At 36.9% G+C, this 17213-nt stretch overlaps 1 protein-coding gene across 11 annotated transcripts in view; it reads left to right on the plus strand.

Moving 5' to 3' along the window:
• The window catches only part of spire1a (spire-type actin nucleation factor 1a), a 55113-nt gene extending 40759 nt beyond the window's left edge, over window positions 1-14354 (plus strand). For 2 of the 11 annotated variants that reach the window (XM_048201382.1, XM_048201383.1), the window contains exons 9-20: window positions 372-413; window positions 3854-3901; window positions 5634-5803; window positions 5931-6024; window positions 6141-6283; window positions 7034-7051; window positions 7896-7922; window positions 10029-10166; window positions 10334-10404; window positions 10503-10530; window positions 12331-12485; window positions 12577-14354. In XM_048201382.1, the coding sequence (XP_048057339.1) occupies window positions 372-413; window positions 3854-3901; window positions 5634-5803; window positions 5931-6024; window positions 6141-6283; window positions 7034-7051; window positions 7896-7922; window positions 10029-10166; window positions 10334-10404; window positions 10503-10530; window positions 12331-12485; window positions 12577-12826 (1184 nt within the window). In that variant the 3' untranslated portion in view covers window positions 12827-14354. The remainder of the gene's footprint in view (window positions 1-371; window positions 414-3853; window positions 3902-5633; window positions 5804-5930; window positions 6025-6140; window positions 6284-7033; window positions 7052-7895; window positions 7923-10028; window positions 10167-10333; window positions 10405-10502; window positions 10531-12330; window positions 12486-12576) is intronic. The other 9 variants (XM_048201385.1, XM_048201386.1, XM_048201390.1 and 6 more) reach the window with 7 other exon arrangements.
• The last annotated feature ends 2859 nt before the right edge of the window (window positions 14355-17213 follow it).

Here is a 17213-nt window from a genome sequence, read left to right on the forward strand (position 1 = left end):
TGAGAATAAAAATGTTTTTTGATCTTAAAATAGTTTAAAAAGTTGATTGGATGCCACTGGTGGTGTGAATGTGCTATACATTATATGTTGTCAGAAAGCTTCACCCGTTTCGTAATGTGAATCATAGTTTTGTCACCTGTATAGTGGTTGTCTGGAATGAAATGTAAAAAATAACATGTATTCTTTCTTGATCCTAAAAGAAATTACATGTTGTTTGGTTGTAGAATTGTGTTTCTGTTTATTAATGGATTTACAGAACAGCATCCTTTATATCTGACATTGAATGCATTTACATTTAATGCCTTGTTTTAACCCATTTATTTATCTTCTCCTCCCTCTCTTTTCATCCATAACCTCTGCCTCTCTCACAGTAATACGCCCACTTAGCATGTCTGTCAGTTTTGACTCATCAGGTAAAGACTTCACTGTGGCTTTACCGTTGTCAGCTCACTGACCCTCCAGCTTCTGTGGTTGTGCCTCCTTAGTCGCTCCTACCCTCATGTCACGCTCCTCTGGTGGTGGGGTTGTGGCATTGAACCTTGTAGTCCTCAGAAGAGGAAGAGGACAAGGCAGTGCATCCAGTCTAAAGGAAATCCTTTTTACATTATCAGGATTGCGAGACGGTTTAGACAGGATCGGATTCTGGAAAGGCTGGAATACACTACACAACTTTTGCCCCTATTTGCCCCTATTATCTGGACAAGTTGATAGTTGAGTCAGTCTACAGATTTTGGTCAGGTTGAGACACAGATGGACACAGACTCAGTTTTTTTTTTTAGCTTCAGACTCTGATTCCATTCAGTCTGAGAGGATATAAAATATGTTCTGAGGTGATTTTAGAACACATATTGTTTTCATATTGTTTCAGAATGACTTTCATGAAAGTCTGGAAGCGTGTGATCCTCAGTCATTTACACCATGTCTACACCGGACGCGACAGCTTGAGGGTGTCTACACTAGATGCGACCGTTGCAAATCCATTTGTTCTTCATGTCAGAAGTAGCGCGTGCTCTTGAATTATGTCAGAAATGGAGCAGGGCATCGGTTTACTGAATTTATCGCGTCGCGCCGCATCCAGTGTAGACAGCATCACTGATTATAATGAGTTCTATTTGCTTTTGTCACGTCGTGTTGTGCCGTCTGTATCTGGTGTAGACACGGAGTTAGTGTATGATGCACAGTAACCGTTCACAAAGTTGTCAAGTGTACGATTCCTAGAGTTTTAAAATCTGTTCAGATTTTAAAAAGTCATGTAGTTTATTCCAGTTACCACAAGGTAACTTACCATAAAAATGATCTATGTTATCAGTTATTCCAATTTTAGCTCAAGTTTTTAAAGGTTTATTCTGAAACTTCTGGCTAACAAAGTAAGACGTGTTCAAACAAATGAAACCCAGATTTAGAGAAATCCATTAAATTGTGGACTCTCTTCCAGGTTTGTAGCCATCTTTAATACATTTGGTGATTGTTGTTAAGATTGACTTGGATACTCATTGCTGTGGCCTGTCAGTGGAGAGTAACTCTAATTTCCTGGTTCTAATTATAATTCTTAATGACCAGATGATATGCTTAACTATGAAAGACTTTGGTCATAGTATAGACCATATTTAATTTGACTCCAATGAAAATGAGGCATACATACAGTACAGTCCAAAAGTTTGGAACCACTAAGATTTTTAATGTTTTTAAAAGAAGTTTCGTCTGCTCACCAAGGCTACATTTATTTAATTAAAAATACAGTAAAAAACAGTAATATTGTGAAATATTATTACAATTTAAAATAACTGTGTACTATTTAAATATATTTGACAAAGTAATTTATTCCTGTGATGCAAAGCTGAATTTTCAGCATCGTTACTCCAGTCTTCAGTGTCACATGATCCTTCAGAAATCATTCTAATATGCTGATCTGCTGCTCAATAAACATTTATGATTATTTTCAATGTTGAAAACAGTTGTGTACTTTTTTTTTTTTTTTCAGGATTCCTTGATGAATAGAAAGTTCAAAAGAACAGCATTTATCTGAAATACAAAGCTTCTGTAGCATTATACACTACCGTTCAAAAGTTTGGGGTCAGTAAGAATTTTTATTTTTATTTTTTTGAAAAGAAATTAAAGAAATGAAAACTTTTATTCAGCAAGGATGCATTATCAAAAGTGGCAGTAAAGACATTTATAATGTTACAAAAGATTAGATTTCAGATAAACACTGTTGTTTTGAACTTTCTATTCATCAAATAATCCTGAAAAAAAATATTGTACACAAATATTTTGTACAATTGTACACATTAAATGTTTCTTGAGCAGCAGATCAGCATATTAGAATGATTTCTGAAGGATCATGTGACACTGAAGACTGGAGTAACGATGCTGAAAATTCAGCTTTGCCATCACAGGAATAAATTACTTTGTGAAATATATTAAAATAGAAAACAGTTATTTTAAATTGTAATAATATTTCACAATATTACTGTTTTTTACTGTATTTTTAATTAAATAAATGTAGCCTTGGTGAGCAGACGAAACTTTTTAAAAACATTAAAAATCTTCCAAACTTTTGGACTGTACTGTAGATATACAGTATATAGTCAGTTTAATATGTTATATTGTTTTTACCTGATTATCAATCAAATGTGTAAATTGTTGCATTAAATTCAATGTGACAATTTACAGAAATTAATATTTGTTTGATTTAATTAATAATTTATAGTAGTATCAATTTGGCAGCGTTTTTTTCCCCACCCACTTCCCCCTAGAAAGTAATAACCAAATGCATAAAAATATGCATAAAACTATAGTCAGATTTGTTTTTTTTAGTTCTTGCTGTTAAAACAATGGAATAAAATCATTTGTGAAATAGTTTAAAAACAATTGCGTTACATTCATTTAATTCATAGTACAGTGTCAGTACATTCATTTTGAAAGCTGTAAAAATTTTTCCACGGACACTGTGAGCTCCCCTTTGTTTCCCCCGAGGAGTAAAAATTCTTGATTTAAGGAGCATTCACACTAGGTATGTTTCCATCCAAAATTGCAAATGAAACTTTTTTTTTTTTTTTTTTACTTTTTTTTGGGAAGAATTGGACTGTCGCATAAAACAAACATTGTCATGTTATCTTGCATTCAGAGGTGGATACCTGATGTTTGGGAACACAACTGTGTGAAAAATTTTGATGACAGACTTTGGCTCAGGTATTTCAGAATATTGACAATATAATGATGTGCAATGAGATTGGTTCGCTGGTTAGTCCAATTATCCAAGCACATGATCTGTTGAGGCAGTCACGTGATTTTTTATTTATTTATTTTTTTCCCTTTTTCTTTTTGCGCATCCATGAATTTTCTGGTAAATGTGTTTCCATTATAGTTAAGTCTCAACTTTTATGCAAACGGAAGCAATGCAGAGTTGATTACTCTCTGTGTTAAATGAACAAAGCCCATTAAGCGGGCTGTATTTCTTTCCTTCGCAGCCTTGTTTTCATTTGCGTTATATAAAACAATCCATATACACAAAGGTCTATAGTTTTTAATCTAAAACAGTTGCTCCTAGCCTCCAATATGGCTGTTTGCACTGGACTTTCCTCTATAATTCCTCCCTCTGCTGTAGTGCACAGTTCTTTCCACCTCCATATCCCACTAATCCTGTGTCATGTATGGCTGCTGCTTCTGTGTGGCTACACTGTGTTTGTGCTTCGTTGTGCTGATGTTACAGTCACAAGTGAGCCTCAGAGCTGCCGATTGGTTAACCTAAGTGTGGTTTACACTTATATATTAGCTTATTGTGTGAAAGTCTGGTGCAGAAAGACCTGTTTTGTGCTTTTGGGATCATATTGAAAAATATGTTCCTTTTTAGGCGCAGGCAAAAGTATGAGCACCCCACAGGACTTGTTCCGAAGCTCAGGTAAAGTATTCCTGACGCAAACATGACTGTCACATCGCCTCTTAGCTCAGTGTGAGAGAAATGCCTGGGTTCTGAGAGCTTGTGTATGAATCAAACACAGATCTCACAGATTTAATTTCTGAATGAGGATTAGTCTATTTTAAGAGGGGTTATGTAACTGAGTCCACAGGCATCAATATTTAATATGCTGCAATGTTTATTTTTATACTCTGTCCATATAAAAAAATCTCTGTTCTAGAAATATCTCACTTGAGCCTCAAATGACAAGGAATATTGATAGATGGATTTTTATTTTTAATGTTGTATATTTGTTTTCTTAATATAGAATTAATAAGCATCTTAGCTGTAGTATTGATCTTTATTATCTTTGATAATCTGGCTGTATGCTTTTTGTTGTGTAAGGGTCCCATACATTTTATGTAATTTAAGTCTGTATGAGAACAGCTAGTGTTTGGTGTCATAGAGATTCCCACTTCTATTCAAAAGTTTGGAATTTGGGGTTTTTATATTATCTTTAGATGAAATGAGTACTTTTATTCAGCAAGGACGCTTTAAGTTGATCAGAAGTCACAGTAAGAACATTTGTACTGTTACGAAAGATTTGTATTTAAAATAAATGCTGTTCTTTTGAACTTTCTATTCATCAAAGAATCCTGAAAAAAATTGTATCACGGTTTCTTGAAAAATATTAAGCAGCGCAACTTTTTTCAACATTTATTGAGCACCAAATCAGCATATTAAAATGATGGCTTTACCATCACGGGAATAAATTACATTTTAAAATATATATATATATTCAAATAGAAAACAGTTATTTTTAAATTGTAATAATATTTCACAATATCACTGTTTTACTGTATGAAATAAATGCAAACTTTGCGAGCATAAGTCCTTTATGAGGACTTCTTTTAAAAACATTATCAAAATCTCAACGACCCCAAACTATTGAACTATTGTATTTAAATGTCATCAATCCTTAGACATAATGCCAATTTTTGTGTCAGTCACACTGGTTTAATTGTCTTCTATTGACTTGATTTTGTGAATGACACTATTTTAATTTGCTATGGACATCAATGCAATATAATTTTATTACTATATTCTACTGTTCATAATCTTTCACCCGCATACCACGTAGGCCATCTGTTGCTGAGTTTGTTGTTGGTGTTTTTTTTACAATTCAAAGCACAGATATATGATTTGAAATCCAACTAAAATTTGATTTTTTTTTTTTTTTTTTGGAGTCTAAATTGTCAGATTGGATTTGAGACATGTATTGTATTACTAGATGTGTCTGAATGCACTGATTTTCCCTTATAGTGAAATATGTGGCATTCGCTATGTAGTCAAAGAGTGAACAAGTTAGTGAACTGCTTCTTTCACAGCATATCCATGAATGTGTAAATACAGTAACTCATGCACCTTATGAGATCAACAACACAGCGAGGTGCAATGATGATCAAAATTTCCAGTTTTCCTTCCTCACTTTCCACTCTGACTGTTTGGAAACTTCTCAACGGTTTCTTAGCATTATGCTGATGCTTAAGACATTACTGTGGCAACCAGACAGATCCGATTTCAGTGTAAACGATTTCAGTGCAAACTATTAGTACTCAAGATCAGATTCGATACATTTTTTTTAGTTGGGTGCAGTGTAAACAGCCTAGTTTTTCCTAATGTTCCAGCCATTGCTGTTCTGATTGGTGTCTGATTAATGTCCACCCACATACAGACATCCCTGACGGACCCCGAAAGTTGGCCGTCAGCACACTATCCCTGGCCAATGGCACGTCGCCAGCTCGGAGCCCCGTTAACGGTGTAGCCGGAGGTCAGCCGCTGTCCCAGAGGAAGAGGTTGCTCAAAGCACCTACGCTGGCCGAGCTTGACAGCTCAGACTCTGATGTGAGTGTGTTTTATATTTTCTCTATTGCAAGAAATCTGCCAAAATGTTGAACCAGACTTCTAGGCCAATCCCATAGGAGTCAATCTGAGCTTGATTGTTAGCAATAGCCTCTTTTTCTTACTCCAGGAGGACCAAAACACTCGGAAATCTGACAGCAGCTCCAGCATATCCACCTCACTGGTTGAAGACACATCTCCAGAGTCCGTCATGGGCAAAAAGAGTAAGAACCATCGTGAAATATCCAGAACTTTGTATTTGCAGTCCATCAAAAACATGTCATTGACTTGCTGGTGGTTCTTCAACTAAATTTTTGGCCTCCATTTTGTCTTTTCCCAGTTCCCCCACAGTTCCTGCCTATATCTTCCACTCCTCAACCTGACAAACGCATCGCTCCGCAGAGGAGGCACTCCATAGAGAAAGAAGCTCCCACCAACGTACGATCTTTCCTGCCTCCGTCTCGCCAGAACTCCAAATCTCTGGTAACTGCAACAAAGTCTTCCTTTAGCTCCATGTTTTTGACATGCTTCTGCCTACAAAGTTGTTTTTCCTTGTTGAGGGGATCCCAGGACAGTAAATGAGAGTAATTTAGTGTAGAGCAGTCAGTTGGCTGCAGGCTGTGGTCACACTTAACTCTCCTGAGTCTTGTGAAAGTATAATTAGATTCTCAGGATTCTGTCCGGTGCCACAGCATTGCAGGTCCTGAGTGTGGAGAGAGAGAGTTAAAGGAGAACTTGTGCTTTCATTTTCAATTCAGAAGCCCAATTAAAGACTAATCTATGCCATGCAGCTGCTTAGGGGGCTCGGGTGTATTGTTAGGGGCACAGACTGCCCTAGTTCTCATTTCATTCACACATTGAAAGCTGCTACGCTGATGATTCACGTGCCAAAAGGGAAAGATTTTCAGTGAATAATGACTTGCACTACCTACATAAAAAAACTTTGAACGGTAGTGCATCATATAATATATCCACCTTGATATATTTATTACATGAAGCTTAATTTATGAAGAACCGACAGCTTCAGATTTAGTCATGCTGACTGTACCTCATTAGTGCTGATTGTGAAACCTCTGAGGTCTTTGAACAGTTGTAAATTTGACAATCACATACCTTTTACAGTAAAATGATTCTTAAAACCTTTTAGATAGTGAGCGATACTGTAGTTTTATTGCAGTATACTAGATAGAGAGCTGTAACTGCTCTGCTTTCCTTTTCTGCCTTACACTGAAGCTGTCTTCGGACAACAAGGTAAAGCACACATCTTCCTCATTCTCATGCCCACAAGATGTTATGTTGGAGGAGTCATTTCATCACTATTTCACCTGCAGTGAGATGGCTTTATCAGTGTTTCAGCAGGGCAGTTGCTTCATGTGTGCATGTTGCACAATGTTGCATGGCCAGTAGGGAAAGCTGCAGAAGGAAATGGCCTGACACTAAAATCACTTCAGTTACCCGTCATCAGGATTATTTTATGATCATAACGGAAGACAGCATTGCTCAACAAACATCCTCCTTTTGAATAATGCTCAAGTTATGTGCATCATTCAAAGAGTGTTAGATTTATATTGATTTATATTAGATTATATTATATTATGTTTAGTGCTGTCAAATGATTAATCGTGATTAATCACATCTAAAATAAAAGTTTGTTTACATATATAATATACAACCCGAATTCCAGAAAAGTTGGGACGTTTTTTAAATTTGAATAAAATGAAAACTAAAAGACTTTCAAATCACATGAGCCAATATTTTATTCACAATAGAACATAGATAACATAACAAATGTTTAAACTGAGAAATTTTACAATTCTATGCACAAAATGAGCTCATTTCAAATTTAATGCCTGCTACACACATGCATGTATATATTTAACAAATATTTATTACATTTATATCTAAAATATTTATATTTATATATAATATAAGTTATAAATATACAGTGTGCTATTAAAATAGTTTAGTATTTGCTTTTTCTTATACTGGCTTAGTGTTTCTTAGACTCTGTCCATGTAAAATATTAACAAAAATAACTATAACAGTTAGTTTCCAATAAATACCAAATAAAAGCCATGTTGTTTTCTTTGGTCAGGCTCACGCATTAGGCAGCGGTCGTATGGTACGTGCCATCAAATTACATATTACTGATACCACACTATCACTGGGTGACAAGGGGCATAAAGGCCAATATGAGTCTATTTTGTAGATTACAAGACATAATTTGTCTTGTCTAATGGTAGATTGAAAGTAAGAGACATAGAGATGTATATTGGCTTTTATGTGTGCTAAAAATCAGTGTACCTTATTGGGTAAGAACTACAAACCTGATTCCAAAAAAGTTGGGACACTGTACAAATTGTGAATAAAAAAGGAATGCAATAATTTACAAATCTCATAAACTTATATTTTATTCACATTAGAATATAGATAACATATCAAATGTTGAAAGTGAGACATTTTGAAATGTCATGCCAAATATTGGCTCATTTTGGATTTCATGAGAGCTACACAGGTAGCAGGTAGCAATAAGAGGCCGGAAAAGTTTAATGTACACACAAGGAGGACCAATTTGCAACTTATTAGGTCAATTGGCAACATGATTGGGTATAAAAAGAGCCTCTCAGAGTGGCAGTGTCTCTCAGAAGTCAAGATGGGCAGAGGATCACCAATTCCCCCAATGCTGCGGCGAAAAATAGTGGAGCAATATCAGAAAGGAGTTTCTCAAAGAAAAATTCCAAAGGTTTGAAGTTATCATCATCTACAGTGCATAATATTATCCAAAGATTCAGAGAATCTGGAACAATCTCTGTGCGTAAGGGTCAAGGCCGGAAAACCATACTGGATGCCCGTGATCTTCGGGCCCTTAGACGGCACTGCATCACATACAGGAATGCTACTGTAATGGAAATCACAACATGGGCTCAGGAATACTTCCAGAAAACATTGTCGGTGAACACAATCCACCGTGCCATTTGCCGTTGCCGGCTAAAACTCTATAGGTCAAAAAAGAAGCCATATCTAAACATGATCCAGAAGTGCAGGCGTTTTCTCTGGGCCAAGGCTCATTTAAAATGGACTGTGGCAAAGTGGAAAACTGTTCTGTGGTCAGACGAATCAAAATTTGAAGTTCTTTTTGAAAAACTGGGATGCCATGTCATCTGGACTAAAGAGGACAAGGACAACCCAAGTTGTTATCAGCGCTCAGTTCAGAAGCCTGCATCTCTGATGGTATGGGGTTGCATGAGTGCGTGTGGCATGGGCAGCTTACACATCTGGAAAGGCACCATCAATGCTGAAAGGTATATCCAAGTTCTAGAACAACATATGCTCCCATCCAGACGTCGTCTCTTTCAGGGAAGACTTTGCATTTTCCAACATGACAATGCCAGACCACATACTGCATCAAAGACAACATCATGGCTGCGTAGAAGGATCTGGGTACTGAAATGGCCAGCCTGCAGTCCAGATCTTTCACCCATAGAAAACATTTGGCACATCATAAAGAGGAAGATGCGACAAAGAAGACCTAAGACAGTTGAGCAACTAGAAGCCTGTATTAGACAAGAATGGGACAACATTCCTGTTCCTAAACTTGAGCAACTTGTCTCCTCTGTCCCCAGACGTTTGCAGACTGTTATAAAAAGAGGGGATGCCACACAGTGGTAAACATGGCCTTGTCCCAACTTTTTCGAGATGTGTTGATGCCATGAAATTTAAAATCAACTTATTTTTCCCTTAAAATTATACATTTTCTCAGTTTAAACATTTGATATGTCATCTATGTTGTATTCTGAATAAAATATTGAAATTTGAAACTTCCACATCATTGCATTCTGTTTTTATTCACAATTTGTACAGTGTCACAACTTTTTTGGAATCGGGTTTGTAGTCCTGGGGTGCTGTACATTATTTTTGGCATACCTTTTTCTTTATTTTTTTTAAACAAGTTTGCATACAAGGCTTGACCTATAGAGGTGAATCTTGCATAGCAACAGAGAGTTTAACATTCCACATTATTGAATTAAATGTCTTGCTATGCCTCCATCGCCATTGTGTTGTGGGTTTTGTTTCGTGTCATATTTGGCAGAGGGTGTAATCATGCAGAGTCGTGATCTAGCATGTTATAATTTTTCCATTCCTCATTCTTGGGTGTGACAGCATGGCATGTTTAAATATGCAACGTATCCTTCGGCATGTTTGTGAAAGTGATGTGTGTTTGTTTCAGGAGGAGTTCTGCTACCCTGTCGAGTGCCTGACTTTGACCGTCGAGGAGGTGATGCATATCAGACAGGTTCTCGTTAAAGCAGAGCTGGAGAAATTCCAGCAGTATAAAGAGGTTTATAATGCACTGAAGAAAGGAAAGGTAAATTTTCAATACACTTTTACATTCACTGCCCACTGTAAATGTATACATTAGCCCAAGCTTATCTTTTGAATTACTGTCGTTTTTTGGAGCACATCTACTGTATGATGCTAAAAAATGCTGGGAGCTCACTACAATAAGTTTAATTGTGCAACCTATTCCGTTAGCTTTGTTTCTCATGTCGGACGAAGAAGTTCTCGTTCTTCACCTGGTCTTACACCTGCCAGTTCTGTAAGAGGTGGGTGGAGCTTTTCATTTTGAACTTTAAATAAAGAAAACAGTGTAGCGATATACAGTGAAATCATGGTTCTTCTATTTTTTTTTCCTTTTTCACAGGCCTGTTTGTTCGCAGTGTTGTAAGAAGGTAAATGTAACCTCTTTAACTCATTGCTACTTTTGCATTAATATAAGATTTTTTTTTAAGGAGGTTAGGGTTTTTTCGCATTTTCAACTTTCTTTTGCATGTAATATTGCTGTTTGAGCATGAAAAACATCTGCAAAGTTACAATGTCCACTCCAAAGAGAGTTATTGTCTATATCAGTAAGCACGGTTTCTGAGGTCCCTAAAATGCCGCCATTGAGTTTTCTTTCAGGAACGAACATGTCCCAGTATTCCTCATTTAAATAATTCCCATCCAAACCATATGTTAAAGAAAAGGCTGCGAGTTCTGGTCTAGTTGTGTTAGTAGTGTGTAAAAATTCACAGTTATGGTAAGGGCCGTGACATTTCCGAAACTCACTTGAATCAGAACACACTGACCAATCAGAGCACATTTTGCTTTTCGGAAGGTGGGGCTTAATAGAGACAGGAACTTAAAAGTTTAGATCACCCAAAAATGAAAATACTTTGTTCATCTTTGGAACACAAAATACGATATTTTTGATGAATTCCGAGAGCTGTCTGACTCTTCCATAGACAGCAATTTAACTACCACTTTCAAGGTCCAGAAAGGTACTAAATACATCGTTTAAAATAGTCAACATGACTGCAGAGGTTCAACCTTAATTTTATGAAGCGACGAGAATACTTTTTGTGCGCAAAAACAAAAAAATACCAACTTTATTCTGTGTCATTCTCCTACACTGTTTATTTCACTTACACGCTGGCTCAGTATTGGCCAACGCTGTTCACGTGAGAAGCACAACGCATGCATGTGATGCTGACGCAGGAGCCGGCCAATATTGAATCGGCGTTCTGACGGAGAACCCGGAAGCACTGCACTGTGTTTACAATGTAAATGGTGTAGGAGACTGACGTGGAAGAGAAGAAATTGTTGAATAAAGTCATTATTTTTGTTTTGTTTTTTGTTTTTGCACAAACGTATTCTCGTTGCTTCATAAAATTAAGGTTGAACCACTGTAGTCACGTTGACTATTTTAACGATGTCTTTAGTACCTTTCTGGACCTTGAAAGTGGTGGTTAAATTGCTGTCTATGGAGGGGACAGAAAGCTCTCGGATTTCTGTAAAATATCTTAATTTGTGTTCCGAAGATGAATGAAGGTCTTACGGGTTTGGAACAACACAAGGGTGAGTAATTAATGACAGAATTTTCATTTTTTGTTGAACGTTTTTCGCATCCGAGAGAGAGGACAACTAAATTGTGCTCACTGCTTGAAGAGTTCATTTTGTATTGTTTTGTGATTTTTTTTTTTTTTTTTTTTTTTTTTTTTTCCCCACAACGCATTCATTAATATGCATCGGACTCAGTGTGCAAGGTCTCTGTGCGTGACGAATTTTTAGGATTACGAATACGAAAAAACGCATACGAAAATTTCGGACTCAGTGTGCAAAGGCCTTAACCCTTTAACAAAGCGTTACTGACAGACTGAGAAGATAGGTGCTGCACAATGTAAAATATTTATATATATATATATTTATAATTATTATAAATTTTGAAAACAGTTGTTTTGTGCTGCTTAATATTTTTGTAGAAACCGTGAAAAACAAATTCTGTATTCTTTGATAAATGGAATATTCAAAAGAACAGCATTTATTTGAAATCTAAATCTTTTGTAACATTCTAAATGTTTTAATGTTGTCATTTTTGATCAATTTAATGCATCCTTACTGAATAAAGGTATTAATCTGACTGACCCCAAACTTTTGAATGGTAGTATGCATTTTTCAAATTGCTAATGACCTCATATCCTCATCCATCTCAGATGAAGTTGCCCTCCAAGCCCCATGCCAGCCTGCCCATCTCTTCTCTGGGCCCCAGCATCCTGCCCAAAAAGGAGTCTGGAGCATCAGCCCCGGCAGAGAAGAACTCCTCCACATCCAGCCACAAGCGCCACAGCCTTCAGCGTTCCATGTCCAGGTGAGCTTCAGAAATGACGAGGGGGGTTCGTATCATCTGTACCATAGTAAGGGCTTCCAGTAAGATTATTTCTTGTCCCAATCTCTCTCAGATCGTCAAAGCACGGTGAGCGCTCGACCTCCAAAGACGAGCTGGAGCTTCCCGAGCAGTTCACAGAAGACTGGAGCACCATGGAGGTCTGCGTGGACTGCAAGAAGTTCATCAATGACATCATCAGCAACAGCAGGCGTAACCTGACCACCAAACGTGCCCGTCTGCACCGCAGGACCCATTCCGTCTACATGTCCAACACCAGTTCTTCCAACTTCAAACCATCTGAACGGACTATCAAAGAGGTTTAGGATGGGTCACGGTGTGGTCCTTCCCATCAAAACTTTCCTGTTTATACCATTCTCACCCGTTGTGATCGTGCCAGACAGAAATAAGCTTGCTATGTGAAAGGCGCTTTGTTACGTATGACAGTACGGCCGCTTTTGTTAGCTTTGTAACGTACCTTCGATACCTCTTCTTTTCCATTTAAAAAGTGCCAGAGGTGAAGGAATAAAGCCGTCCCTCTTCCAGCATGAGCCCTTAAGCACCAGCCTTCTCAGGAAATGGTTAGTTTCTGTGATTAAAGCTTTGGAATGTAGTTTAACACACTTTAAACTTATTTTGACCAGCTTTTCTCAAAAACAGATGAATCAACACTGAATGAAATGAAAATGACAGTGTGAAAAAGAAAACGCAAGGCTGCTTTGATTACTGAAAGGAACAAGGCCTGAATGTACATTTTTTAGTATAGTAAAGAAACATGGAGTTTGTAAATAGTAGCTGAACGATCAGCCTAAATGTTATAGATGTAAATAGGCATCCAAACTGACTTATTTTCCCCTTTTAGGAAGAACTAGTTGACCAAGAGACTGTAGATGAACTCAGCCTCCACAACAATTCAAGATCAAGTCTTACCAAATGTTTTTCTTATTGTTCGTTAAAATTGCTGCTGTAATAGTGACATGGTCCAAATGAATGGCGTTTTAGATAATAATTACAGAGAGTACTTACAGATATATATTTTTCCTCTGTCTGATGGCAGTGTTTTTGAGCTTTTAGTCAAAGACGAGGGTAAAGATGCGTTTTTAGAGCGGATGCTAAAAGCTGTAGTGTTTCTTAAAGGAGTGATCGGCTGTGCCAAACAAATCTCCACAATCTGAGCAATACGTGTCTTGGACCTGATGTACATAGTCAATAACATTTACCGGAGATGGTGACGGCCCGAAAGGGGGAAAACCAATACTCTCTTTTAAATAGGAAGTGACTTTTGTAGGATATGTTGTTTATGTACATGCTGTATATCCGAATCTCATCTGATCCACTGATCTATTAAAATAGGCCATATAAGTTATGATTTATATTATTAATAATGATTTTTATTTTTAAGTGTCAAATTTTGCTTTCTTTTCATGTTCATTTTGAACCTTTTGGACATCTAAAAATATTTTGTAATTTTTCAACTCCACATTTATTTTGATGTCTTAAAAACTTTGTACATTAAGTTATGTTATACTATATTATTAATTACCCATTTTGTGCAATGAAAGACCCCAGGAGTCTTTAACATCATGTAATATGAAGGTACTTAAGTCATGTCAGGTTTTTTGGAAAGATTTTTTTTTTGTTTTTCCTTAATTAATAAAACACACGCACACTTATAAATACACATGCACTGCAATGGTATACAGGCCTGTAGACTTGTACTTCTGTTTTGTGCAAAACTGACTGTATTGCCTTCCTCTAAACTAAAGAATGATTGGTGTGCATGATGAAATCTATGATTTTTTAAAAAAAAGATAAGAACAGAATTGCCAATAAATAAAGCATTTGAAATATGAACATTTGAAATTGCATTTGATATAACACATTCATCATCAAACTGGCATTGATGTGTCAAGGAATCATTTTGTCTCTCATTTGAGAGAACATTACTAGGATATAAAACCGTAATGGAGGATGTATTTAATGATGCCGGAGTTTAAAAGAGATACATTATTTAAAATGTACTCAAGCCTCAGGATAATACTTTTCCACATATTTTTTTCTGAATACCTGAATATGGAGCATTTAATAAGTCATATTTTTTAGCAACATTTGACTGCATGACACAAACTAGAGGGAGAGTGACAGAATTGCAATTCTCCACTAGAGGGCAGAAAAACATCACTTTCAGCAGCTGACTCTTAATGGATGGGCTAATTTTCATTTGAAAGTGAACCAAAGCTTTACTCACCCTCAAGCCATCCTAGGTTTTTCTTCTTTCTGGTAAACACAGAGATATTTTAATAAATATCCTGACGCATCTGAGCTTTATGTATGAGTATGAGCTGAAGAAAGTGCTTCCAACTACATCCATCCATCATAAACGTACACATGGCTCCGGGGGATTAATAAAGGCCTTCTGAAGGAAAAAAAAAAAATAATAATAATAATAATACAAATCTATATTTAACAAGTTATGAAGAAGTAAAATATCAAGCTTCCGCCAGACCGGCTTCCGTTTTCAACGTACAAAGAAAGTGTAAAACTCAGTTCAAAAATCTCTTATTTGAGAAATACATGTATATATGCCTCAATATGCGTTCTTTTTCTGTCATTTGAGTAACAGTATGTACGGTAAAAGCTAGTTAATCATACAGACGTTCGGTTCAGATCAGAAATAGTACAATTGACATGTCCAAAATAGGCTATAGTACTGTCTCAAGATTTCACGTTTAATTTTTAGAGTCAACCTCTTAAGACTTGTTTCATGAGGCCTCATTAGTTCATGCCGACTCATTTATAAACAAACACATTCCCACTGAGTTTCAGCTGAAAAAGAGTGGACAGTAAATTGAGATGACAGTGGCAGAACAAGCCTGTCCTGCAGTCTGATTGGTTGTTACCATGACAACAGGTGTCAAGGGCTATCTATGCTTGAGGGGTGTACTTTCTATCTAAAAGCTAGGGGCTAAGATAGTGGTGAGTTTTGCGCGAGACCAGCTGTGCTTCCGATTACGCTATCGCTCCAGCGGTCAGACCCCTTTGTTATGCTCAGTATGTAGTTGTTTACTTCTTGTTGACTACCGTAATTGACAAAGTGCAGTGAAAACTAAGCTGAATCGATCGGTTTTAGGAAAGAACACAAAAGAAATCCTTCAACATTTCAATGGGTCAGAAAAAACTGGTGGAAAAGTAAAGGCATATGTTAACTGCAAAAGAATTAAGAATTAAGGCAAATAATTAAGTGTGAAACCATCAGGAACCTTTTAGTCTCCAGTGCCACCATTTTCCAGAACTGCAACCTACCTGGAGTCTCCAGTCTTTTCTTTTCCAATGTTTTTGTCTGATCCTGCTGACCCAATGAGCATTTCACTGTCAAATGGTCATGCCTTAAAGGTGCTAAAGAGGATGTTTTGTTTTATACATTTTTGCAATATTACTTGAAACTGTCTTTACTAACTGATAAAAGACTATTTATTAGGTGCACTGAAAGGAATAATATTAATATATACATCATCTGTGCACGAGGTAGGGCCTTAAAAACATCAGCCAATCGCGTAAACGATTGGCCCTCTGGCTTGTCAATCACTACCATGACGTTCCTTGTGCGAGACGTGCGCGGCTGCGCGCTCCAGTAACTTTCCACACTCTACAGGCGCCGCATGCAATGTTTTTGTCAGGAGACAGGAGTAACAACTGCAGATTATGCGTGTGTCTCAATCAGCTCCCTAGTTCAGTAGTCAGGGCACTGATCAGGGTATCAGCCACATTCACTTTCATTATATACTGATTCACGACCTAGGGAGCTGATTGAGACACAGGGTATGAGTTACCTGCGGTGAGTCCAACCAAAGTCCCTTTAAGACAAGTAATTTCACTCGGCGGCCATCTTTGAAACGCCTCTCGGGCATCCTGGGCATCATGCAATCTCTTTGAATGGGGAAACATCAAATTCTCCAAAACTGTTCGCCAACCTTACGATTAAATTTCATATTTGAAATCACCAATGAAATCTAACAACAGCCTGCTCATAAATTTAGTTTCTAAACACTCGAATCATGACAAAAAAAAACTATTTTTCAGGCTGGATCAAGCTAATGCGCAATGCTAAATGCGCGTCTCTTCTGAGGCGCGCGTCTGACTGTTTCTATAGACCTATTTGGTGTTTGCAAACAGCGATGACGTTTTTTTGTGGGCGGAGCCTACCTGGTTGCAGAAAATGACAGTTGAGCAGTAGCAGTCTATGGAAGCCACAAAATAAAAGAATAAAAAAGTTAATTTCGAGTTTATATCTCACAATTCTGACTTTTATTTCTTGCAAATCTGAGTTTATATCTCACATTTCTTACAAAGAAAAACAGAATTGTGAGATATACTCGTTATTCTCTTTTCTGAATTGAATTTATCGCGCAATTCTGACTTTTTCCCCCTCAGAATTGTGAAATAAACTCACAATTGCGAGTTATAAAGTCCGAACTGGGAGTAATAAACACGCAAATGCAAGGAAAAAAGTCAGAATTGTGAAATAAAACATTTATAGACTATGTTTAAAAGTTATCTATGTAAAATGTTATAGGTTTAAATATTATTTAATGCTGTAACTGCTATGTATGTCCTCTGAACTGCATATGTGAATATTATGTAGACTTACTGTTTACATCAAATTCCTGCTTTAATAGTAGACTAATCCTTGCAGGTGTCATCAGTCCAGTCTGT

The sequence above is a fragment of the Megalobrama amblycephala genome, linkage group LG9 (assembly GCF_018812025.1).
Source record: "Megalobrama amblycephala isolate DHTTF-2021 linkage group LG9, ASM1881202v1, whole genome shotgun sequence".
Lineage (NCBI taxonomy): Eukaryota > Metazoa > Chordata > Actinopteri > Cypriniformes > Xenocyprididae > Megalobrama > Megalobrama amblycephala.